Consider the following 26,403-nt stretch of genomic DNA (forward strand, 5'->3'; position numbering starts at 1 on the left):
TTCCTACACAAGCCTGATAAGAACCTGCCACCACCCAAAATAATAATAGCAAACTATTTGGTGACTTGCACCCTCCTGCAGCTGCCCTTGCACATTTAGACCAACCAACAATCCCCTTATCCTGTTGTGGACCAACCACCTCCTCCCTAGGCCAAGAAGAGCTCCGACGATCTCTAGAAAAAACTTAAAAATGGAACCACAATAGCTTGTTTGCACCAGGAAACCAGAAACCCAACAGAACCATAGCAACTTGCTCGCATCGAAAACCCAGAAACCTAACAATTTGCTTATACAAATGTACAATGAAATCCCAGAACAAATCCTTCCATGAACAGCAACCCAACCTAGAAAACTAGGAAACAATGCAACACAAAACCTATGTGGGAGAGGAAGAAACACCGAGGAGAGAGAATGTGAGGGAGATGGGAGGGAAACACACCTCACCTTCACATACCGTCCACCAACCAACAACCTCTCATTCTCTTAACACTTAGAAGAATGTATTATTTGTGACCATATTTTTCATCAATCAAGTAATGACTTCCTTCCCAGTAATAATAGGAGTCAATTGATATTATCACTGAGAGATCAAATTGAATTGATCATCTATAGAATCGATTAAGAATGAGTTTTAGTCAACTGTCACAAGTTAAAATGAGATTTCACCTTGTGGAAATGACCATGGGACTTGGTATTCATGTATAAAATACAATGGGAGATTTTAAATAAAAGGAGGGTGAATATTTGGAGATAATTGGTGCATGTTTTTTATGTATAGAAAAGGAAAGAAGATTAAAAAAAAGTTTAAGTAAGAAACTTTATTCTCCTCTTGGGAATTCTCCTATATTGGGATTAGAAGGAACCTAATTTGAAATTAGAGGGAGATGAGAGAAAACAATGATGATTTTTGAAAATTTCTAACCCTAGGGAAAGCTTAGGTGAAGGGGAGCTAGACTAGGATTATGTCTTGGTGCATAGTATTGCATTCAGTGCATGTGTATGAGCAATTCAATGTTGTTTTGGTTTTTCTAATTTAAATAGATGGTTAAACATCATTTAATGTAATTGTCCCTTAAATAGTCTAGTGTGATCTTAGATTTTGATATTGGGTCAAAATGATTTAAATTAGATCTTGCCTATATTTGATATGTGTATTTGAATATGTAAAGATTTACAAAAATATCATAGAGCTTGGGAGCTTAGGGCTTGAGGAGGTTGAGTGATACATGGATGGTGGCTTGGCATGGCTAAGGTGACATGCTTAGTGGCTTGAAGGTCCGGTAAGATTGGAAAAGGAAGGTGGAGCTTGGGAGCTTATGGCTTGAGGATGTTGAGTGACACATGGATGGTGGCTTGGTATAGCTAAGGTGACATGCTTAGTGGCTTGAAGGTCCAGTAAGATTAGAAAATTGGTTTGGGATATTTGAGAGACCATAAAACAAGGAGCACTAAGGCTGTGTTAAAGTAATTTTGGAACTATCAACTAGTATACTTAATTGCATGAGGCAGAATAAGAGATTATAGGATGAGAAGCAACAAGGATGACAATCGATGGAGGTAGATTACGCTTTTTGATTTATCTAGATGATCAGTGAAAAATTTTCGTAATACTAAATCGATCACACTATAGTCAGCATAAATTGAATACCCAATGCCAATTAAATAATAATAATAATAATAATAATAATAATAAAAAGTATAAGTTAATTTTTATGATTATCCACTCACAAAATATATCATCGATATCCCTGCTAAATTTCATTAATTATAAAACAATACAATAACTATTATTACCAAATGCAAAGGAAACTAGCATTTCCCATGAAATGCTTGGGCACCTTTTATCAGATAATATGAATAAACAATGTTTCTTAGTTTAAATACTTTAGATTTTTATTCAATGAGAAAATATAATCAAACGTATAACTAAGACACATTTTTTTAAAAGAATTAATATTTAAAATAATTTTGAAATTCTTATTTATAACTCGTTTCACTAAATATTTTTTTAAAAAAAAATCAATATTCATAAATATAAATAGTTTTCAGTTGCTCATAACATAAACATTCTTTAGGAATTAAAAAGAATTTTGACTTTTGAGAGCCTTATTCCAATTAAATAAATAAGGCTTGCAATATACAACTTCTGAAGATAAAAATAACAAACTACTTGGGGAAGAAAGCAGCAAGAGTTAGGTGAAGAGCTTAACAAACAACAACACAGCTTTTATTGCTTGAAATCAACTAACTACAATTTTTGTTTACTTAAAACATAAAACTCAAGCGCAAACAGCCCTAGAAATCAAAATTAACCCCTTCGTTGTAGAATGGAAAAGGGTAAGGCAGATACACGAGCAATCCCAGCAGCAGCACTGCAACACCAAGGCCAATGTACTTAGTCTCTGGCTCAGTGATTTCGTCGGCGAGAGGGGCAATAGGCCCTCTCTGCAAGAAGAATACTAAGACCGTCCAGTAGAAAGCCACATCGTTAAAGAGCGATGATATTCCAAGCAGAGCAATAGTAACGCCGGATATGCGAGTGGATGTCTGATTCAACAAACAAGTTCACCAATTAGCTATAAAAATTACAGGAAAAAAAAGTTTTGAAGACTATTATTGAGATATATTCTATACTTAAGTTTCCTCTGTATCTTACATGTTTAAGAGTTGTAGTTGAAGACTCCGAAGAATAAGAATAGGCGCGCAGAGGTAGAACTCGATATTAGGACGAAGGACACTCTTTCTTTTTGTTTGATTTGTCACATTTTGTTTTATAAATCTCAACACTATTAAATGGAATTATGTGAATTTCTAATAGAATGGAAGGACCTTAGCTTCTGGTCACTTAGGCGAATCCAATCAGGACCCGACCAATTTGGGACCTTAGGCGAAGTGAACTAGCCCCCAAGCTACTTTTAGAAGAAATTGAATTCCACTTGGGTGAACTCCACTAGCCCCCATAAAAATATGATAATAAATTTACTGTCGTTTATGGTAAATTGGACTAGACAGGGAGTCAAGAAAACATGTCAATGCTTAGTTCGCCCAACACCCAAGAAGAAGAATGTCCAATGGTGAGAGGCAAGAAGACGAGGACCCACCATCCTCCTCCTGTGCAGGAGAAAGTTGTTCAACTCAGGGGCCACAAGCACTTTGGTTATCGACAAGGAAAACATAATTGCCTAGATGAAGTTGATAATTCAAAGGCTCATACTGGAAAAAGAAAAGGAGAAGGATAGTTCATCTAAGTTAGTAGTATAACGAAGAGTTGAAAGGAAGCTATGAGCCAGTAGAAGACAACGAAGACCCAAAACCACTGTGAAGGAGAAAGAGCATGCCACGGGTTGGAATTTCAAAGTGAGAAAGGGAGTCCCCTAAAAGAAAGAGAGTTCTAAAATAGAGGTGCATCCAATGTTTATGGTTCAAATTCTTTTCATATTCAAATTGTAAGATGAACCAATACCAAAGCATTTCAAGTCCTGACTATGGACACCTCTGGCTGAAGCATAGACGGCGAGAAGTATGCACAGGCATTGAATTCCACAATGTTCTTATATTGAATATCTAATGGGATGATGTGCTGAATTTTCTCAACAACATTCTGATGGGTGGTGCACTAGTGGCTCCCAGAGTTGCCTCTTTAGAACATTGCCACTTTAGAAAAGCTTGGTTGTAACTTTGAGGCCTACTTTGTAGGCAAAACATGGTAGCTTGATGATCTTGAGGTAAGAAGCTACCGAGACTCTTTCTAAATTCCTAAAAAATTTCATTAAAGACAATACATAGGTAGACTCAGAATTTGTTGTATTTTTTTACTGATTTTAAGTTTCCTTTAAAGATCTTAAGTTTCTCAAACTCACTATATGAGAACCCTCCAAGGAACTTCACTAAGATGCTAGAGAGAGTAAAACAATGTGTCATAGTCAACCACATAATCCAAGCGAAATAAAGCCTAATAGAGTCAAAGAATTGAAAAGGATGAGCCAAAAGACAAACAATATAGACACTTCGATAGACAATCGCCTATGTTGAGGCAGATGAAGGGTATAACCCTTAATGGGCCACCATTCAAGCCACTTCTAGTGTTTGAGAAAAATAACTTATCTTTGCTAGAGTTGCATTCCTATTCCACAAGAGGGATGATCTAAGTACTGTCAATACCGTCATGACTATAGGTATGACACCAATAAATGCATGCACTTGAAAAGGTGGCATAAAGAACAAATTCAAAACTAGCACCTCAAAGAGTTATAAGTGATGAAGAAATCCCATGTACTAAGGGGGAAATCCATATCTTTACTAGTGGGCTGACATTAAGAGGAAATAGAACTAAGGCAAAATATGGTGGAAGTCCTATGCTGTTTTAAACATAGAGCCAGAATACAATTGGAGCCACGTGTTCTATAAATACGAAGTTAGATGCATAAGCCAAGAGAATCAAGATGACTTGGTCATTTGAGCCTTAATTAAGTGGAAGTCATTTAAGTTTTGTATTTGTGAGAAAAATACACCTACTCTTCACACACCTAATGCATGAGGGATGCATTTTACTCATTAAAAAAAATCTACCAAAGGGCATAGTAATTAATTAGAGATGGAGAGGAATCACTAGTGCAGCTACTGTTATTGCTATGCCTTTGAGAAGTCATATAAAGATACTAAGATCTGTACTTCACGATACTAAGCAAATTCGCCCTTTTCATCTAGAAGGAAAGATTTGAGATGGTTATCCTTTCTCATAAAGATCAACAAGTGTAAATACCCATGCCAAAGGAGAGAATGGAATGTTAAATTTAATATTGGTTATGACTAGCAAAACTCCGCCCATAGCAAATAAAATTCTGCATGGCTAGTCCCAACATTTGATAAAGGAGGGTTGTATTAGATTGTTAGCCAGCATTAAAACATAAGCAAATGTTTATATAGATCCATCAAACTATTGCACTAATATTAAGTTGTTCCTCGAAAGGAATGCATTGTAGGGTCCAACTGCAACATCTTGACAAGGACCGCTACATCTACACGAGAACTTGACTGTAATGTCAAATATGCAAGAGTTCTCATGCCCTATGTTGGATAAAAATAAATATTGATTGTCTTAGATTTGAAACATGGAATGTAGGAACACTCACCGGCAAAGCAATCAAGGTAGTAGATATGATGATTAGGAGAAAGATTAATATGTGTTTACAAGAGAAAAAATAAATAGGGGAAAAGACAAAGATGATAGAAAACTTAGATTTTAAGTTACGGTAAAGAATAAAATGAGAAATGAAGTAGGTATTATTGTATATAGTTCGTTAAAGAACAAAGTGTTAGAAGCCGCTAGAAGGGGTGAATAGCGTCACACCCAAATCATTCGCTTCCTATAATGTTAGTGGACAGCAGAATACAAAACAAACTAACAAATAGAAAGCTAAACTAAAACAAGAAAAATGAAGACAAGCAAACCACAAAGACACACTCATTTACGTGGTTCGAAGATAAAGCTCCTACTCCACGATTGTCCGTAAGGTAGACGATCCTAATCCGTCGGTGGATGATTCCCCGAAGAACTTCCGACTAGCTCGTGTACCTCCTTGTGAGTGAAGAAACCTCACCACAGCTCACACAAGACCACACTAGATCACTTGAGCATTTATAGATTCTAATCAGGGTTAACCACTACTAATTTCGTCGACCATGCCCAAGCACCCCGAGCTCGGGAGAAAAACACCAAGCTATTTTCCCGCCACCAGTCGACTGGTACAATCACCAGTCGACTAGCACAATCACCAGTCGACTGGCACAATCACCAGTCGACTGGTCCTATGTGGAATTCGACCATTACATGTCAACGACTCGATACCAATCGACTAATGAAAACACCAATCGACTGCTACAGTACTGCTACAGTGCAGTTTACTGCTTTCGTAGCCATCGGGCACACTGACCTAGTCAATTGGTCAAACCCTAACCCTAGGATTTGACCCCCGAGTACATTCACTCAGCACTCGTCCTCGCCCGACCAACCTAGACCTAACCTTCTAGCCTCCTCCATCAGCCTCGCGTCCCTCGGATGCCTCCCTATTCTTCACGCCTTGACTTCTGGAGCTTCCTTCGGCCTTGTCCTTGTTGTCGGATCTTCCTTTACCAAAAGGCTCTTCACATCCAGGACTTCAATTATTGTCAAGTCACACTTGGACTTACGTTGCCAAGACTACATACTTGGACTTACACCGCCAAGACTCCTCTTGGACTTTTCTCCTTTGCCAAGATCACACTTGGACTTTCCTTGTTGTACATGTATCCTGCACACTCACAATGTATATCAAATACAATAATAAATCTAACTTAAACCTTTGCCCAAACATCAAAACCTAAGACACCTAGATTACTCCAACACAAAGTGGTGCAGTTAGAAAGAGAGATAAAATCATAACTCTCAAGATAGTGATAGTAATAGAAACTATTAGTGCAATTCACATAAATATACCTCAAGTAAAATGAAGATACCAAATACAGATTTTGGGAAGACCTAAATGAGATAGTACAAAATATTATTACAAACGAGATGATTTTAATATGAGGAGATTTAAATTAGCATGTAGAAGTAAGAAATCAGGAATGATAGGGTGTGTGGGGGCTATAGTTTTAGAACAAGAAATGAAGAAGGAAAAGTTATACTATATTTTGCGATAGCATATGAACTTATAATAGCCAATACATTTTTCAAAAAGGAAGAAGAACACATGGTTACGTTTAAAAGTAGAATAATAAGTCGCAAATTGACTTTCTTATGGTCAGAAAGAGCGGTAAAAAAATTTATAAAGATTACAAAGTCATCCCTAGAAAAAACTTAACCACCCAACATAGGTTAGTGATATTAGATACGTGCCTCAAGCATAGTATCAATAGAAGAAAATTTTACATGGTTCTTAGGATTAAATGGTGGAAGTTAAAAGATGGGAAGCAAAGTGTATTTAAGAGATGGAGCGTGAGTATTAAGAGAAATAAAGAATTTCAGTGATGGAATGAAGAAGTATAAAAGAAATTGATGGGAAAAAGAACAACTTATAGGATACTATAAACTTGTAAGAACGAAGAAAACTTTTAAAAGTATGCAATAGCCAAGAAAGAAACCAAGAAGGCGGTGAGTGAAGCCAAGGATGAAACCTTCGAATGATTGTATCGACAATTTGATACAAAAGAAGGAGAAAGAGACATCTATAGAATACTTATAACGAGAGGAAAAAAAAAGAGAATCTTACTCAACCAAGATGTATTACAGATAAATTCATTAGGGTACTAGTGAAGGATAAGATTATAAATGAGTGATAGAAGATGTATTTTCATCAACTTTTTAATAAAAATTTAAGTGACCGACTTAACTTAGGAAATTTAAATAAGTCATAGGGGTATATATTTTTATTAGAGAAATTTAAATTCCAGAAGTTAAATAGGCGTTAAATGGAATGTAAAATGGAAAAACAATTGGATAGAATGATATTCTAATGGAGATATTGGAAGTGCCTAAGGAAGAAGGATATTAAATGGCTTATGAAGCTATTCAACCTAATATTGAAAACGAAGAAAATTCCTCGGGTAAATATTTTAGTTTTCCTGTATAAACAAAGGAGATGTACAAAATTATATAAATTATAAGAATATTAAGCTAATGAATCATACCATGAAACTTTGAAAAAGAGTGATTGAAAAAAGATTAAAGGAAACCAAGGTAAAAATCAATTTATATCCATGTTTGAAAGGTCAATGATATAAGCTTTATGCAAATCATTACCTCTTCCCCATCTACGATTCCCTGGCTCCTATGTCCTTGCTCCCTCAGACAACCACTTAAAATTGTGTCTTGCCTTTAAACACTTTTTGGGTTATTTTATGGACTTAAGTTTCTTGTTACATTCTGATTTGCCCTGACCTCTCTTCCCTACCCTTCTAACATTGTGCTTTACCTTGACATGCTTTTCCAAACTTTTCTGAGCTTAACTAGGATGGATTTGACCGTGACTCACAACATTGTACTTTGCCTTGCCTGCTCATCCAAATTGTGCACCATTAATATCCTTCTAATTTTAAAATGCCTAAAATATCTTTAGAATCAACTCAATTATCAAATTAGAAGTTCATTTCATACTTCCATACCAAACCAAACTGGAATAGGTTTATGTACATTCTTACTATAAGGATGGGTCATTCGAGCGTATGTAAAATAGATATAATATACCATGGTTTAAAATTTCTATCCATGCCAAAGTTTCAGTCTGAAACTAGAATGATACAATTTTGGTAACATATCGTACCGTGCCAATATGATTTCAATACTTTTTCTATTTTTGTATTAATTGAACTTTTAATTTTATTAATCTCCATATTTATGAATATTTAAAGTTTTATCTTAAGATAAAAATTCTATTATGTTGTTTAATAGTTATTTAAAAAAAATAAATAATATTCTTTTATGAAAATATTTATTTTATTTATTACTTTTATTAAAATTAGATATTCTTCTTGTAATTTTTTTATCAGATAATTTTCTTACATTAATTTTGTTAATACTGTAATTATGAATTATTTCTTTTTGCTACTCAATTTTTTATAATGCATAGCTAATGACACCAAAGCAATAATTTTAAGATCCAACTTAGAGACACGCACATCAATTAGATAATCGATTTCATCGGCAATGTTTGTATTGCAATGTAATTGAATGCGGCGGTAGCGTCACACGTCTAAAACAATATCTTGCCGATGGATATCTGAATGTTTCTAAATGTCTAAAAGTTTTTAAGAAATTCAGCGTGTAATAAAAGAGAAACTTGATGGTAAAAAAAAATTTAAAGTATAAACAACAACAACGTAAAATTTTTTATAAGCAAAGCACTATAGAATCAGTTTATGATGAATTTGAAGATTGTGATAAAGGTCTAAATAAAATGACAAAGAACTTTTAACAACTGTTGGTGTCTCTCGAACTCAATATGAATATGAGCAACATATGCGATATAGTGGTAATATAGTTGACACTAGTGGAAGTGACTCAGCTGGTGCTAGTGGAAGTGACTCAACTACTGCAGCAACATTGGGGAGGAGTGCAAGTGTTGGTGTTACTTTAACACAAGTTGATATTGATCGTTTCTTTCGTTCTATAGGACGAAGGCGTGCAGTTAATATTGTTAATATTGATGCACCTAGACCAAGCTACCAAACAAACTAGGAGTGATGATGCATATAAAAGGGATAAGAAAAAATCAATCAATCAAAATATTGCTAAATTTTTTTATTTCAATCGAATTTCCCCTAATACAACGAACAACACATACTACCATAGCATTATGTCCAATATCTAAAAATCGAGTCTTGGTTTCAACTTCCGACTGCATATGAATTTGTTGGTTCATATTTAGATGAACAAGTTGAGGAGTTCATGTAACAACCCAAATTTCCTCATTACGAGTCATGATAGTGCTTAAAAATATTTAGAAATGCTTTAAAAATATTCTAGAGATTTTTAGGAATTTTTAGAGTATTTTTATGCAATTTTCGGAGTTCGTTTGATATTTTTACCAAAAGAAAGAAGTTTCAAAAAATAAAGAGGTTCTGCCGAGGTTCGAACCCGCGACCTCCGACCCGATCCGAGACTTAAGCGAAGCGTGATGACCAAGAACCCAGCAGGGCCATGCTGATTAAGGAAAGAGTGAAAATATATTTATGTGGTAATAGATAATAGAATACCTAGGTATATAAAAGAGGATAAGTTAAGAGAGGATTAGGTTTTCTCTTCTCCGAAATTTTCCTCTCTTCTCTCTCGCGTGCGACGGCTGCTTGGGGCGGAACCGAAGAGGGAGCTAGGGCATCGTCTCCGGCGGCCGGCCAAGGAACAATCCGAGGGATTCTCTACATTCTCGAGATCCTCTCGTCGAGGAGAGCTCATGGGCACGAGGAAGAGCCGAAATCTCAAGCTTCTCCGAAACCCTAGGAGCCTTCTTGTTCGGTTGTAAGTCCAAGAACGAGGTAAGTGCTTCTCACCTGCGGTAGGAGTAGCTTTTGGAGTTGTTTCTTCTTGTTTTTCAAAGCATGATGTAGGTAGCAATGTTTTGATGTTGTTGCCGTGAATCTCAGAGAAAGGAAATAGATTTGTATAGATTAGGCATGTAGTTTTGATTTTCCAGCCTTATGATTAGGGTTTCAGATTTAGATTTCTACTTGTTGTTACCTTAATGGGCACGATCAGCTTCTATTGAGCCATGAAAGTTTCGGTTTGATGCCAGGTAAATGACATGGAACGGTTTAGATTTCTTTTTCTTTTTTTTTTCCTCTAAGCAAGTAGTTCATGTTGTGGTCACTGCGATAAACAGAAATGCCTATACACATGTAGTATCTCAGTTTTTGGTTGTTTTCTTCCTTGCTGCCATGTGTGGGAACTACTATCTAAATGAGTATGCAGTAAGGTTGTTTTGTGCCTATTAGGCCATTTTGGAGATTAGAACAATCCCATTCCTCTTGTGTTTTCACGGGCAAGAACATCCCCTGTTGTCATTAATCCTTAAACCAGCAGAATTTTGTTAGCATAGCATGCAGAAATTTTGTTTGCATAGTATGCAAAATTTTGTTAGCATAGTATGCAGAGTTTTGATTAGCATAGTATGCAGAATTTTATTAGCATAGTATGCAGAATTTTGATTAGCATAGTATGTAGATTTTTATTAAGTTTGTATGCAGATTTCTGTTAAGCTTGTATGCAGATTTTTGTTAAGCTTGTATGCAGATTTTTGTATGAGGCATTCTTTTATTAGAAGTATTAACAAGTATAAGTATTTTACTTGAGAAGACTAGTACCCGACTTCCGAGGTTGTCGTTAAATAAATCCAGGTGACCGTTTCTGAGATCTCGGCCCTGGTAATACCAAGGTCTTTACCCTCGTAGGACTGGTGGCTCGCTACCTCAGTTTCTATTAGGGAGCGCGCAATGGTACTAAGCTTGGGCCTAAGAGATTATTATTTTAAAGTATAAAAGTATAAGTTTTGAACAAGTGAAATAAGCTTCACATATGTTTAAAAATCAGCAAGTTTAGTTTCCTTTTATGCTAGCATGTTATTTAAAATTTTCTTGCTGTTATTTGCTATTAGATGTGCAGCTTTACATGTTTAGCATTTCAATATGTTCACATGCATATTCGAGTTTTATGAGTTAGATAGCGCTTACTAAGCATTTTGCTTATAGTTGCATTTCCTCTTACTGCAGATAAAGGAATGGAAAAGCTATAGCGAAGGAAGGCGACAAGGAGGTACGGATGGATGTGTGATGTTTGGACTATGGAAGCCTCGGGACTTAGTTTTAAAGCTTATTAAGAATTTTGTATTCAGAATGTTGGAACTATTCTTTCATGTTGTTAGATTTGCTCATTAGATATTTTATGTTTAGAACTCTTTCTTTTAATTGCTATGCACATTGGTTTATTATCTGAGTTGTATCATTGTTGCATGCTTGTGTAGATTTATATATATAGTTTCAAGCATGTTCAGATTGATGTATAGTTTTAGCTGTGAACATATGCTTGAGTAGTATGTTTTCCGCTGTTACATATTGTATGCTTTGAGTTTTGAGAGTTTTAAGCATAGATATTTTCATGTGAACAACTTTAGTTAAGTATAGTTAGTAGTCCAGTAGCGCTCCACCCTCACAGACTAGTAGGGAGGAGGGTGGGGTGTTACAGTTCAAGACTTGGATCCTATCATGCAAGAAGCAATGAGGCTTATACAGAGCTATATTGATGTGTGATAACTAGACATAACCTATACGGATGAGCATTATCAACTTTTTGTTATATTACAATAAGGTGATATTTCATAAATCTATTGATACAACTATAAACATTCATGATGCATCTTACATATATCGTTTGATGGATAGCATAGTTCAAAAGAAAAGTGTAGAACATATAGTGCAGGTGATTACAATAATGACGTCAACTTCAAGAGGGTTGGAGTTATTAAAGCAAAAGTATCAACTATTATTTTTGACACCATGCGCAGCATACTGGATTGATTTGATAATGGCAGATATTGATAAACTCGATATAGTGAAGAAGATAGTGAAAAGAGATCAATCGTTAATAAAATTCCTCCATAATCATCATTGGGTTCATAGATTAATAAGGAAATTTATTGATGGGGAGATTCTACAACCACTAGATTTGCGACGCACTTTCTCTTGTCAAACTCGTTTCAGAAAAAAGTCAGATTTAAGGTCATGCTCACTTCTAAGGATAGGGAAGTCTCTTGATATTCTAGCATGACTAAAATTATTATATCTACTAGATTTTGGGACTATATTGCATATATTCTTATAACAGTAAAGCTCTTATATGTCATTCTATGTAAGTCAATAAGCACAAAAAATCACAAACGGACAACATTTATCACCTAATTCATGAAGCAAAAGAGGAAATTAAAAGACACCTACAATCACCAAGTATCGACATTATATTGATATAATTACTGTAAGATGAGACAACCAAATGGAAAAATATATTCATTTGGCAAGTACACATTTTTTAATGATAAAGAAATTATAATATTGCTATTAATAATTATATATATTTAATTATTTTAGGTTATTATTCTAATTTGGCATATCAATATTGTTATAATCTTATCACAAATGAAGATTTGTTAGTGACCCTCATAAATATAATATCAAGGCTACAAACAAATAGGTAATTAGTTGTTGAGACTTTTAATGAGTCGATTATTTTGAGAGACATAATTTTTTTAGTGATCCCTTTGCAGTGTCATGTTGACATAAAATGGATGCAAGGTAAATATAGCAAAAATTAATACTAATTATTATCAACAAATATAAATACTATTTTAATTTTGTTTTTATTTATCTTATAGCTGAGTGTAGGGGTGTCAATTCGGGTGGGTCGGGTTGAGTTTTTTTTTTTTTTTTTAACTCAACCCGAACCCGACCCGAACCCGAGTTCAACCCAAAACACCTAAACCCGAACCCAACCAACCCGATCAACCTGAACCCGACCCATATAACCCGAAAATTCGATTCAAAACGACTTTTTTGGGCTATTTTCCCTATAATTCTTCACTTTTATCTTAATACTCCATCATTATCATACAAATATACATAAAAACATCTAAATTTTTAAAATAAAATTTGATTTAACCCAAAAAAAACCTACAAAACCCTATATTTAAGTCAACCCGGGTCAACCCGAACCTGACCCGACCCGACCCAAAAATTTTTTACTCTCCAACCCGAACCCGACCTGAACACGAAAATGCCCAACCCGAACCTGAATTTTTTCGGGTCGACTCGGGTTGGGTCGTCGGGTCGGGTTCATTTTTCACACCCCTAGCTGAGTGGTGGTTACAATATGGAGGATCAACCCTAAATATGAAAAATGTTAAGTATGAATTCTCTCACCGACGTCTTTAAGTGGTTGCAAAAAAAATTGATCAACTTTCTCTCTCATTCATACAAAAGTATGAAATTGTCTTTCTTATGATCACTTAGAGAAGATAGTCTACGTTCATTATAATATGCGTCTTTAACTAAGAGCGATAATAGAAGAGAAGGAAGAACAAGAGTATGGTGATGTAGACCCATTTGATATTGGATTTGCCAAACTGAAGATGATCCGATGATAGATTGGTAGAGCGTTGTTTAGACTAAGAATCCATTACTAGGTGAAACAGGAGATCCATCGTGACCATCTTAATTTCTTACTCGGCATATTGAAAAAGTACAAGCTAGAGGAGCTATCGGTGAGGAAAATGATGATGAAGATTTTGACCAAGAATTTTGATTTTTTAGATCTAGGTCAAGACATTCTCAAACATCCCAATCTCAAACTCAACCAAAGTTCGTAGATAAAGGCAAAACTTTTACAATTTTTACTAAAGAGAAAGGAAAAGGTTAAACTCTTGTGGCAAAAGGCAATTCGCTCACCCTAGCGCCCCCCGCCAACCCGTCCCTAGGCCAATACGGAAAAGGTAAATTATGGGTGACTACTAGCCATTAGTGCAGGTGGCCAAGGATGGGGGAAGGGAAAAGGTAAAACTCTTGCTTTTAAGGGAACGGGTTAATTGAGAATTAATGAAAATCCACTTGATGCAATTAATAAGCAAAAACATGATGATAGTGGTGAAACATCATCACCTTCTGACATTGTAGTCCAACTAGAAGTTCGAAATGATGATAGTGATGTTGATAGCAATGCAAGTACTCATGGAAGTGATAGTTGTAAAACTTATATTTCCCCGATTCCAACACTAGAACCTTGGACATGTGAGAAAGGTTACACACATGCAACCAAAGATGATGATCATGGAGATAGAATTATTAAGAGTTAATGTCAATGTCAATATAAGGGTGACAATCAAAAGAAAACTCATAACTATCGAGATATGCAAGAGAGTTTAGTTGAGATTCTGATCGAAGTTCATCATACTCTAATGCATCATATGGTGATCCATCATATTAGAGCAAGAACGTATGTTTATCCTTATCTTATACTCGTACAAATTCTGATTCTAGTGGTGTTAGTTCAAGCCCAACTTTTAGTGGTGAATTGAGACATGTTGGTGGACATGTGGAAAAATCAATATCGATATTCCATATCATGGGATAATTATTTAATTTAGGTATTAGAGAACTATGGGTTGATCTAACTAAGGGGACGTTTGGTTCAAATTTATCAATCGGAATGGTAATGAGTTTGATTATGGAGTCAATAGGAATGGGAATCATGATTACATTATCAGTGTTTGGTTCAAAATTCAGAATGAATATGATTATAATTGATAATGTTTGTTTCGAATCAACAATAATAATGAGAATCAAATAAATTTCTAGTTTTACCTTTATCTCTTAATGCATTAAAAATTATTAAAAAAAAATAATATCCCTATTTTTTAAAAAAACATACATGTTAAAATTATTACAAAAGATATTTTAATTTTTTTCATTTTAATTATTTATGTATTTTAATTTGGTTCATTTTAATTTGAAATAGAAATACTTAATTTTAAAATGTAAACTTTTAAAGATTTTAAATTTTTTTAAGAGAGGAGAACATCAGGTGATGATGATTCCATCAATCGATCCGGATCCTAAAATCATGTATATCCCTTGACAATAAGTATGGTGTTTCTAGCCCAAGGTAGGCCTTAGTTGACCAAGAATGCCAAACAATTATTTTTCCTAGAAATTCACCTTCTGCTGATATACTTGTTCCTTCATCAGCTTAGCAAGCCACTTCTAGTTTGGTCTTCAGATGAAGGGTTAATGCAATCAGAGAAGAAACCACACTAGTGAATCACGTCGGGGACCAGATTGGTCCAGGGGTTGCTGGTAAACATTCTGATGATACATTTTGTAATGAGGAAGGTGGAGGAGTTCGGGTTCGGGGAGGAAGGGGATCTTCGAATCCCAGGCGAGGTGGCGGTGTTAGGCGTCATTCGAGAGCGGCGTCGGCGTCGTTCGAGAGCAGGCTGCAAACAGATCTGGTAGCGAGAAGGGGACGAGATCTGAGAAGGAGAAGGAAAGTGCTTCCTTCGCCTCGAAGCTTTCACTGGAGGACAAAGGGGGAGAAGAGGGAGGGAATGAAGTCAGGTTGACGTGGTGAGGAGGAAGCAAACTGAAATGGAGAGGAGAGATATGCGATGGGAAATATTAGGTTAAGGGTATTTTTTATATTAAGGGGAAATTTTGATTGCTGCAAATATAGGAATAGATGATTGAAGGGGTGGGGCACGGTAATGAGTCATTACCCATTAATAAAGAATCATTCTCATATTTGTATTCCCATTCCTATAAATCAAACACTAACAATGATTGTTATTTTCATTCCCCACTTATATTCCCCTAAACCAAACGCCCCCTAAGATGTTGCAAGAACCAATACATCTAATTCACGCTGCATCTTTTGGTATTAGGAATGTAACATATTATGATATATCAATTTTAATTCAAGATATAGATATATTAATTTTATTTAAAAATATATATATTTATTTGCTTTTATTAACAATATTAATTTGTTCAATAATTGAGAACGTATATAAAATCAATATACAACTTATTTTTAAATTATTCACATAAATATATTTATCTAATAATTACTATATATATATATATATATAAATATAATATACATTTTATTAATAAGCCGAAACCATTGAACTATCTTCTCTTTATTGGATAATATAAAATTCCATATTATCAATATTTGTAAACTAGATTGATAATTTTAAATATTTTTGAAATACAAAAAATATATTAAAAATTACATTAAATTTCAAGAATAATTTGAAGTTGTGAGAACAATAAACAACGCCTAAAATAAAACCCATAGTAAGCATTTATAACAATCAAATATTAATAACAATAATTTTTTAATTAATACATACTAATTTTTAAAAAAAATAAAAAAAGTATCGAACCATATCAGCATGACACGATACGGTATTGAAGCCTTATCAATCCAGTATTAGATCGAAACCTCGGCATAAGTCAAAGTTTTAAACCATGATTTCACCACAGATTTTTATCAATCTATCCTTATGTGATTCCTCTTGAATCATATACTTGATGCGTGGGTAGGGTCAGATGATTTCTTAACGGACTCCTCATTCATTAGATGGAGAAGATCGCCAAGATTTTGTAATCCCCGATCGAACCTTTGCATAAAATAAGATCGATAGCATGACATTTTATGGGCTTAAGGTACAAATGTCAAGATAGGCAATCAGACTTGTTCAAGTTACATATGTAAAAGTCGACCCATTGTAGTGTGAAACAAATTTAGAGGTAGGATAGAAACCCCTTTCTTTAAATGTGATTTAGGGTAAAAGTGTCATAATTTGAAAGAAAAAATGGCAAAAAAAATATAAAAACTTTTGGGAATACATATAATATAATAGGTGTCAAGTACATATAACATAAGAGATTCAAAGATCAGGCCCGTTTAAATTAAGGCAAGTATCAATGTGGTGGAGTAGGTAGATAAGGCAAGTACCAATGTCGGTTAGGTTATGCGTAACAAAAAATAAGTAATGTGGGCAATCAGTTAGTCTATTAGTGCCATCTTTAGTTTTGTCATCCTCAACGCCCTATCCCTAACCCTCCAAGGCACCTAATAGATTTTATAATCAGAGTACATTCAAGGTGGGAGAAAATCCATATTGGGGATTACGCCTTGGGTTTGGTAGTAGGAAATCGTAAAAAAAAATTATGATAGAATTTTAAGAGAAATTATGTGGAAAATTCTAAAAAAGAAAGGTGTTAGTATAGTGCATATTGAAACAATTCAAGATATATATGAGAATATAATGACAAAAATGAAGGCTCCAAGCAAATTAACTGAAACCTATAAAAATTGAATCACATCAAAGATCAATGTAAGCCATCATTTTACATTAGTTACGTATGAAATCACTGGGCACATCTTACATACATTGTCATGGTACATATTGTTTATAGATGATATTGTTTTTAGCGATCAAATATATGGAGTAAATGCTAAATTCAAATCTTAAAAGAAAACATTGGAGAATAAATGTTTTAGTCTTAGAAGAATAAGATAGAATATATGAAACTTAAGTTTAGGAGATAACGAGTTACTTAAAACCAAAACTTTTAAGTATCTAAGATCGTTTTTTTTTGTAAAAGGATGGAGGATGGAGGAGTTGATAGAGATATTTTACATAGGATACAAGTAGGATTGTTGAAGTGGAGGGCATTCTTTGTGATGATAAAGTACCCCCAAAACTTAAAGGAAATTTTACAAAACAATAATTATATATGTTATGTTATATGGAGCTGAATATTGGGTTATAAAGTAAATACACGAGCAGAAGATGAGTCATAGAGAAAAGAATGTTAAGGTGGATATGTGAACATACGAGGATGCACAAGATAAGAAATGAGAGCATTAGAGAAAAAGTTGAAATTGCACTTATTGAGAAAAAACGCTAAGTGGCATATACTTAGGCGGCCAATAAATATCCTAGTTAGGCGATGAGACCATGACAAATATACACACTAATCGAGGAAAAGAGAAACAAAGGAGACTTGGTTAGCAATGATAAAATAGTTAATTTAAATATAGATAAGAATATAGTAGTAAATTAAGCTCAATGGTGTAGGAGGATTCATATAGCTTACCACACTTAGTGTGATAAAGGCTTGGTTGTTGTTATTGTTATGAGTAGCAAGGATAACTTAATGCTCGAAAAGCGACAAGGAGAATAAAATGAACACTAGATTTAGATACGCATATACAATAATATCCACGAGAGATAATCTAGCACACATGATGTAATGGTTCAAGATGGAAAGTCCTACTTGTAAGATAGAGTGTTAGAAGTGAAAGGAGGAGAGTGAGGTAAAGGGGTAGGTGACAAATGTGGGATGAATAAAGAGAAAGGAGGAGCATGGCAAGATGAGTGGTGAGAAATGGCACAAAATAGGTAGGAGGGTACAAGAACAATTAGAGGAGGGGAGGGATAATAGTGGAAAGTGAGGGGAGGCAAGATGGGTAGGGGAGGCACAATGACAGGAGGGGTAAAGGATAGTGGCATGAAGTATCGGGGCAATTTGGGTGGTGGTAAGTGATGAGAGAAGGAAGGGGGGCAGGGCGGCACAATGACATGATCTATTACTGAGAGGGAGGGAACAAGTAGGAGGCACAAATCTTGAATCGAACGAATTTCCAAATCTAGATGCAGAAGTCAACATAGATGCAAGGGAGGGGGAGCAAGATTTATAGAGGGGGCAATTTTGAGAGTAGCAGAAGCACACTGGACTTGCAGAGATGAGATGATGGGATATTAAAGGAGGTTGCAACATGGATAAGGAGAATAAGGACGCACTAATACCAAGTTGAAAAATAAAATAACTAAGCTTATAACAATTTACATATATCGAGGTTTACAACTCATGTCTATAGTCTAGAGGCATAACAAATTTTACCTAAGTATTAGGCTTATGAGTAGGTTATTTGTTCCTATTTCATACAACAATGAGAAAGCAAATGCATAGAAAAACATGGAATTTTTTTAAAAAACCATACGAAGAATATATAGAAAAACCTGTGCTCTTCTGTGTAGAAAAGAGGTAAATCTTTGGATTAGAAAAGAAGCAATAATTGTCATATAAATGTAGAAGTTCATACAAGTGAAACCTCTAGAAAATAAGGTAATAGGCGATCTCACCCATATGATTAGCGGAAAGTTGATAAGAAATATATATTGGATAAGTTTCTTGCTGCAGTTATACCCTAACAGTTTCATGACCATGCACACAATTAGTTTCCATGAATGTGCTGATTGAAACATCAAGATGATCCACCACTCGTCATGTGTATTTCACAAACAACTCTGCCGTGAAATGAAATACTAATAGTCCAATAAACATGATCTTGTAACATGCATACGTCAATTTATAGGTATTTCAAAAGGAATGGTGTAAACCCTATTTTTTGTCCAAAGCTCTTGAAATGCAGCATGTCTCATGACTCATTTTCTCAAAAACTAAAACACAAAAAAGCTTAAGCCAGATACATATGAATTTATTTCATGCACAGAAACTGATTACCTTTCTTCCCCAAATGGCAAATGAGATGCGACCACCATCAAGCTCTCCTGTAGGAATACTATTGATGGCATTAATGATAAGTCCAGTCCATGCCCATAACACAAGTGGATTGATTGACAATGGAGATCCTTCTTTCAGAACATCACCAAGAAGAAGTTTTGCTATCCATATGCGACAGAGAAAATATTTTGTCAATGAGTCCGCATACAAGAGAAAATACATATTTCTACCTATAGTCTTTTGAGCAGTGTGGAATAAAACATATCTTAGACTAATAAAGGCACGGGTATAATACTAAGTTTACAACAAACACAAACCATTTATTTGCATATTAATGCTTAATCTCAAAAAGTTGATTGTTGTTACTTTGGCAGAGTAAACAGAAATTACAGCTTATATCCTGTGCTACTGCATATTCTATAGCTAACTCCATTTTGAAAACCAACAAAAAGATGAAAAAGGACTTTAACATGTGAAGGATATGAAAAGCAAAGTCCTTGTTGAATATTTTCCATGCATATATTTGTTCTTGGAGGAGGCCTCAATGAAGAGGGAAGATATCTTAAACTAATTACTCTTATTGGTCTTTGTTCTTGTGCACTGAAAGTAATTCATACAAGCATACAGAAAATTATGATAGCCTTTGCATGAAGGTGCAGATGCCCACTAGCAAGGCAAGAGCAGTTTTACATATGGATATGGAATTTATGGATGAGAGCACATTAAACATGGGATAATTGATTACTCACCGATACCACCAGCAAGAAAGGATTCATGAAAGACTGCTGGATCAACCACAATGCCGATGCCATCAATGGGAGGCAAGATAAATCCTAAAATCAAAAGAAGTGCCCCTGCTGCAAACCCAGCCAATGGCCCTGCAGCTGACAACTTGAGGAGATCCTCGCGGCTTGGTACAATACTTAAGATCCTTGTAATAGCACCGAAAGATCCAATCTGTAAGTAATTAATTCATGCATCAGTTTCAGAAAACAATGAGAACAGGAAACCAGAAATGTGATCATTTGATCACATTAATTGCACTTAGTTGCTTAATATAATAAGAACAAAGAGGTTTGATCATTTGATTGCATTTATTGGGATTAGGTGATTTTAACCTATAATTTTCTCAAGAAATAAAGCATAACAAGCACGCAATAGGCAAGACATCTATCACACAGAATTGATAAGTAGAGATTATATGCAAATAATCTTTTTATCATGACTATGGCGATGTTTCCATCTGGCACTGCTATTAGATTCATTAATCTGCAAGAGCTGCATTGTTCAAATAGAAATACAGTGCAGTGTGGGTCTGCAAATGTAGTGTTTCCATAACTTGACTGGACCAGTGCTTCAGCTGGGAGTTCATGCCAAAGGTTGAAGATTATGAAAAGTGTTCATACCCCATACTGGTGAAAACAAGCCACAAGAGATGAGCTTGGCCATGTATTGAGCTTGGTAGTGTTTAAACTTGTTGATTTTCTTATCAAGTTTGTTCAAGATTATTTATTTAATGTTACTGAGCACACTAGAGCTTTTTATCAAGCTCAACTTGAGGCATTTGTATTCTTATAATTTAGTTAAAATATTGATCTACTAAATGAAATTTGTATAATTTTCTCATTTTTAACATAATATATATAATTTAAAATTAAAAATGTTAAATTTTATATATTTAATAAAAACAAGATTGATCGATTTAGAAAGTTATTTATAAATTGTTCATGGGCTCTCTTTATGGACGTTACTGAGCCAAACTGATTAGTGTTTGAGTTTGTTTGTTTTATATTAACATAATGAGCTCTTATTGAGTCTCGTACCAAAAGCTTGTTCGTAAACATTTGTTCATTTACAACTCTAAAAAACCCTATGACCTAGACAATTTACCTGGGTTTTTATTCTTTAAATATAATTTAGTACCACTTTAGTTGAGCAGTCGAACCATTGACAAATATGAATGTTTTTAGGCAAGTTCCAATTTACAATAAAACCATTGATCAAAATGACAGTTCGTGACTAGTCTGAGTTTACAATCAGTCTATGTACTCCAAAGTACTCACTTCAGGATCCTTTTTAACTGGAAAGTAGATGTAAAATTGTTTGAGTAAACCGATAAATTGTGCACATTCATAAGGTGTACAATTCACATTTACAATGCAGTCAATATCATAACCTCAAAGTGAGAGAATGCCTAAGCCATGAATCATATAACAGTTAACTACATCGATATACAACATGTTACTGTCTTTGATTTGCAGAAAACCATTAGTTTAGGATCAAAATGCATGTGGAAAATAAGGTTTTATCAATGAAAACTCTTTTATCATTCAGGAAAACCAGTGTAGTTATGATAAAAGTATAAGCCAAAAGTTAGGTAGCAGATCTTACCTGCCAACTAGGAACAAAAAAAGGCACTCCAAGCTTGATGCCAGTATCTCTGGCAATTAAAATATGACCAAACTCATGAACACCTATAATTAGTGCAGTTATAAAGGCTCCAGGAAGGCCATTTTTCAACAGTTCCAGATTATCAAATGTTGATCTGAAAGAAAGTCTAAATGTAAGTAATTTATATCTAAAAGAACATTAGAGATTTCAAGAGACTAACAAAAACAAAATCCAGCTGACTAATATACAGTATACACAAAGGGTATAAAAAAATCTAATCATCCATTGATTGAATGGTTTCTGAGTACTGTTCACAACAGCTTGCATGAGAGAAAAGAATTGTTGAAGTGTATCATAAAGAATAGAAAAAAGCAGGTGAGAAAAACTCATACAGCAAGTTTGACTGCAGAAAAGGGACATTTCGAAGAAGTAATGTGAAGATGGTAACCAAGCCAAATGCCCCTGCAGCAAACCATTCTGGAACAGCTGCAAATGAAATTTATCTGAAGCACATCAAAATCAGATATATACAAGCTCTTATACATCGTATCCTGCTCCAATATATCACTCTAATGCATCTAGAGTCATCTGAACCAATAAAGTGATATCAGCAATGAAAATCATTATGTCAAAATTAAGACAGCCACTTTCTCATAAATAGAAAATGTCCTGCGGCATAAGGCAACCTGAAATTTCTAATTACCAGTAGTTTCTGGCTGCAAGGTTTGCTTTGGCACCACTACTGCAACCGGCTTGTCATCCTCTGGATTGATAAGGAGGAAAAGCTTATACTGATCTCCAAACTTGCCCTGTCAAGATAAGTTAGCTGGAAACTCTGTAGGTTGCTATGTTTTATACGTTCTTAACAGTCACATGAAATAAAATACATTGAACCCACCTGCATTCTATTTGTTATCTTTTCATAACTTTTTGCTGGTTTTCCTCGAAGATTACCCTTAAATAACACTCCTCCCTATTATGAAAGACAATGGATGGTATAACTCAGTGAAACCAACCTAGGAGATTGAAGATTGAACAATTATCAATTCAAAAGTTGCACAATTCAACAACTTCAGTTTCTAATAACATATGAACCTAGTATTTTTTTATAAAAAAATATCATAAACAACCTGTACATTGAGCTTTCAGACAATCTAAAATCAGTTCAAGAAAACATTTGTTCACCATATTGAAACTATGCAATTTGGAAAGAAAAGAAACTAGTTTGTATATGTAAAGATTGGCATTTTCCTCAAAAATCAAAATTATATCTACAACCTCGTGAAAAGATCCATATAACCAATTCCACAATATGGGCCTTATGGTTAATCTGTGGTTGTTGCAACTTCCCTCGAAAATATTTACTGTGAGACTGACATCAATAAATAGCAGTTTTCACACACATATTCAATAAAAGAACAATTAAACTTACTTTTTCAAAGTTGGCCTGTGCATGAAGAACAAAGATAAAAGGGTGACTACTATACCACCCTTCTAAATATGATCAACTGACTACAGACGTCCTTAGCTTGTGTTGAGATGCTATTGTTTCCTAGCAGAAGTTGCTTTTTACCAACATGCAGTCATGCCTTTTACCTATTGAATAAAATCCTAGCAAGCATTAATTGACTAAATAAAAACTACAATTATCCTAAACTAGGTATATAAAATTTATTATTAACTCATTTGACAAGGAACCATAACTGGGATAAGGAATATGTAAGTTGAGGGATATAAATAAGTTTTGACTATAATAACAGTGTTATAACTTATAAGAATCACTTAAAACTAGGGGTACAAATGAGGGTACAAATGAGCCGAGCCGAGCTCAAGCTCGAGAAAATTAAAGAGGCTCGGCTTGAGCTCGAGCTCAACTGAGTTTGTGAATTTGAGATCAAGCTTGGCTCGGCCATTTAATCATGGGCTCGAGACTCGAAACAATGAATTTAAATGAAAAAATAAGCTGCGCAGGCTAGGATTCAAACCTTCAACCTCTAGCAAACCCAATGAAACACTCTAACCACAAACACCTCCTCAACTTATTATTTAATTTTAAAGTCGTAATTATTTTAAATATTAGAATATTGAATTAGCCTAGCTCGAACAGGCACAACGAGCCATCGAGCCAGTATTAAATGGGCTCGAGATCGGCTCGAATATTAAACGAGCCGGCTCGAGCTTGGTCAACTCCGAGCTCGAGTCGAGCTTTCACCGAGCCGCTCGTGAGCGGCTTGCCTCATTTGCACCCCTACTTAGAACCAATGAGGAGCTGAGGGATATTAATAAGTTTTGATCATAATAATAGTGTTATAACTTATAAGAATCACTTTAAACCAACAAGGACAAAAAAAAACAAGAATTTAAGATCTTTGCTAACAAACCATGTCAACCAGGAATGTGGAAAGCCATTTCCTTTAATATAAAATGGCAAAATTATTCGATGCTTTGATAGACAAAAGTGTAAATTGGACTTCCATGGTCCTATTGACACTAAGGAACATGGGCATTATTTTACAGAGGTGGGGTCGCAATGTTCTTTATTTTGCATAAATACGAAGTATGAGAATCATGTTTATCATATTACAACTGTTTTATAATTGATGCCAACAACATATCAGTCCTATAAAGAAGAAAGATTCAAATGGCAGGAACAAATTTCTGTAAGCAAGCATTTTCTTGGATGACCAAACAACAAATTAACTCACTTAGCTATCCAATCTGATTATAACTATGGCAGAAAAGTCTTATCCTCGAACTTCTTTCTTTTCCATTGTCATTGCGTATAATTTCCCATTCTTCAAATCAAGAAAATTTCATTTCCCCTCCTCACTTTACTATTCTTCCTTTTGTAGATACAAATGAGCTATCGAATCCTAAACAATCCTAAAGTCTGAAGTATAAATGCACTTACCAAATAGTATATCTCATCAACGAGGGACAACCAGAATTAAACATCTATCCATATAGCCCAAAATGGGTGATTCAATTCCGTTAGAGAGAGGTTTAGCACTAAAATGGCGATCAACAGAGGAAAATCAACACAATCCTTTGAGGACATGGTGGAATCGCATCAGAGGGTGATCACATGGGGATGATCTTTGCATAGGAGCTGACAAAGATCTTAAATGTGGTGAGAAGAGACGTAAAGCAAATCTCCAATGAACAGTGTAAGCTTAGATTTTGGAAGGTAATAGATGGATTAGACAAGTCTCTTTTCTTTACTTCTTCCCCATGTTCTCCCTCCTCTTTTTCTTCTTCCTCTTCCACTCCCTCCTCCATCCTTCCTGGTCAATGCCATTGGCACCACGATATGCTGGTCAGCACTAAAAGTCTATCAAACACCAAAACCCCAACATGGAACAAGATTTTAAACCTTGAAGACAATACATTTATATTTGGGTGATTGAGCAAACCTTAGCTGGAAGTATGACAAATGATGTTTTTTGAATAGTTAGCAAAGCAACATCAGACTAAACCACATATAAGTTAAAAGTTAAATCCTTAATAGACCAATTTCTAGTTACAAAAACAGAAGCTTCACCTCATAAGTTTCCTGGCTGGTTACAAAAAATGTGTCAAAACCAAAAACTTGATCTTTAAGGATGTCAATAATTGCCTTCGAGATCTTCATAGTTTCATCAAATTGTTGCTGTAAAGAAGAATATTTCAGCCAAAAAATTACAAAAAACACTATAACAAAAGCAAGTAAGCATAATTGTCCCAAAATATCACCTTCATTCCGGGCAAAGGTGAACCAATAGCAAACTCCAACTCATCATCCTTGACCTACAATGGAATTAGTACTGACAAAGCCATTCGAACCTATGCAACAAGGAAACAAATCTTAAAATACCGTGTCACTATTTTGAGTCACAAATTCTTCCTCGTTATTTTCAACTTTTACTTCCTGATCCAACAGTTTGTTGCTAGAAGCCACATCCTTATCCTGGGGATACATGACAACAACCATGAAGGAACTTCTCATAGTAAGGACACAAATCTTCTGCATCATTAAACAATTTTCAGAACATTTATCATGCGGTCTTGTATATATATATATATATATATATATATATATATAATACTACTTTTCAGTCTTAATCATTGTTTATGCTGTGTTTCCTTGGAGGAGGATCAGATATTTTTCCCATCTATCTCCATGAATAAGAGCCCATGCCCTTCATAGTTATTGGACATCTTTGTTGGTTATATTTCACTTTTTTAACATTTAGTAATGCATAACCTTATTGTTCCAATGGAAAGAAGAAACTGGAATTAGCTTTTTGAAAATTTCCAAACAAATCATTTCAGCTAAATCTTTCAATTTTTATTTTACCATGTTCAGATTTATGTAATCATCCATCTGTCAACCACTCGGTATACATTGAAAGGATAGAA

The 26,403-nt window shown here is 34.7% G+C and overlaps 1 protein-coding gene across 1 annotated transcript in view; it reads right to left on the reverse strand.

The window, feature by feature from the left end:
- Positions 1–2,205: 2,205 nt before the first annotated feature.
- The window catches only part of LOC122016833 (probable zinc metalloprotease EGY2, chloroplastic), a 29,091-nt gene continuing 4,893 nt past the window's right edge, over positions 2,206–26,403 (reverse strand). The window contains exons 3-12 of the mRNA XM_042574250.1: positions 25,859–25,951; positions 25,738–25,791; positions 25,547–25,654; positions 22,904–22,978; positions 22,709–22,814; positions 22,398–22,491; positions 22,006–22,159; positions 20,364–20,571; positions 19,615–19,775; positions 2,206–2,547 (exon numbers count right to left, since the gene is read on the reverse strand). Coding sequence (XP_042430184.1) covers positions 2,296–2,547; positions 19,615–19,775; positions 20,364–20,571; positions 22,006–22,159; positions 22,398–22,491; positions 22,709–22,814; positions 22,904–22,978; positions 25,547–25,654; positions 25,738–25,791; positions 25,859–25,951 — 1,305 coding nt within the window. The 3' untranslated portion in view covers positions 2,206–2,295. The remainder of the gene's footprint in view (positions 2,548–19,614; positions 19,776–20,363; positions 20,572–22,005; positions 22,160–22,397; positions 22,492–22,708; positions 22,815–22,903; positions 22,979–25,546; positions 25,655–25,737; positions 25,792–25,858; positions 25,952–26,403) is intronic.

This window comes from Zingiber officinale, chromosome 8B (genome assembly GCF_018446385.1).
Source record: "Zingiber officinale cultivar Zhangliang chromosome 8B, Zo_v1.1, whole genome shotgun sequence".
NCBI classification, from domain to species: domain Eukaryota; kingdom Viridiplantae; phylum Streptophyta; class Magnoliopsida; order Zingiberales; family Zingiberaceae; genus Zingiber; species Zingiber officinale.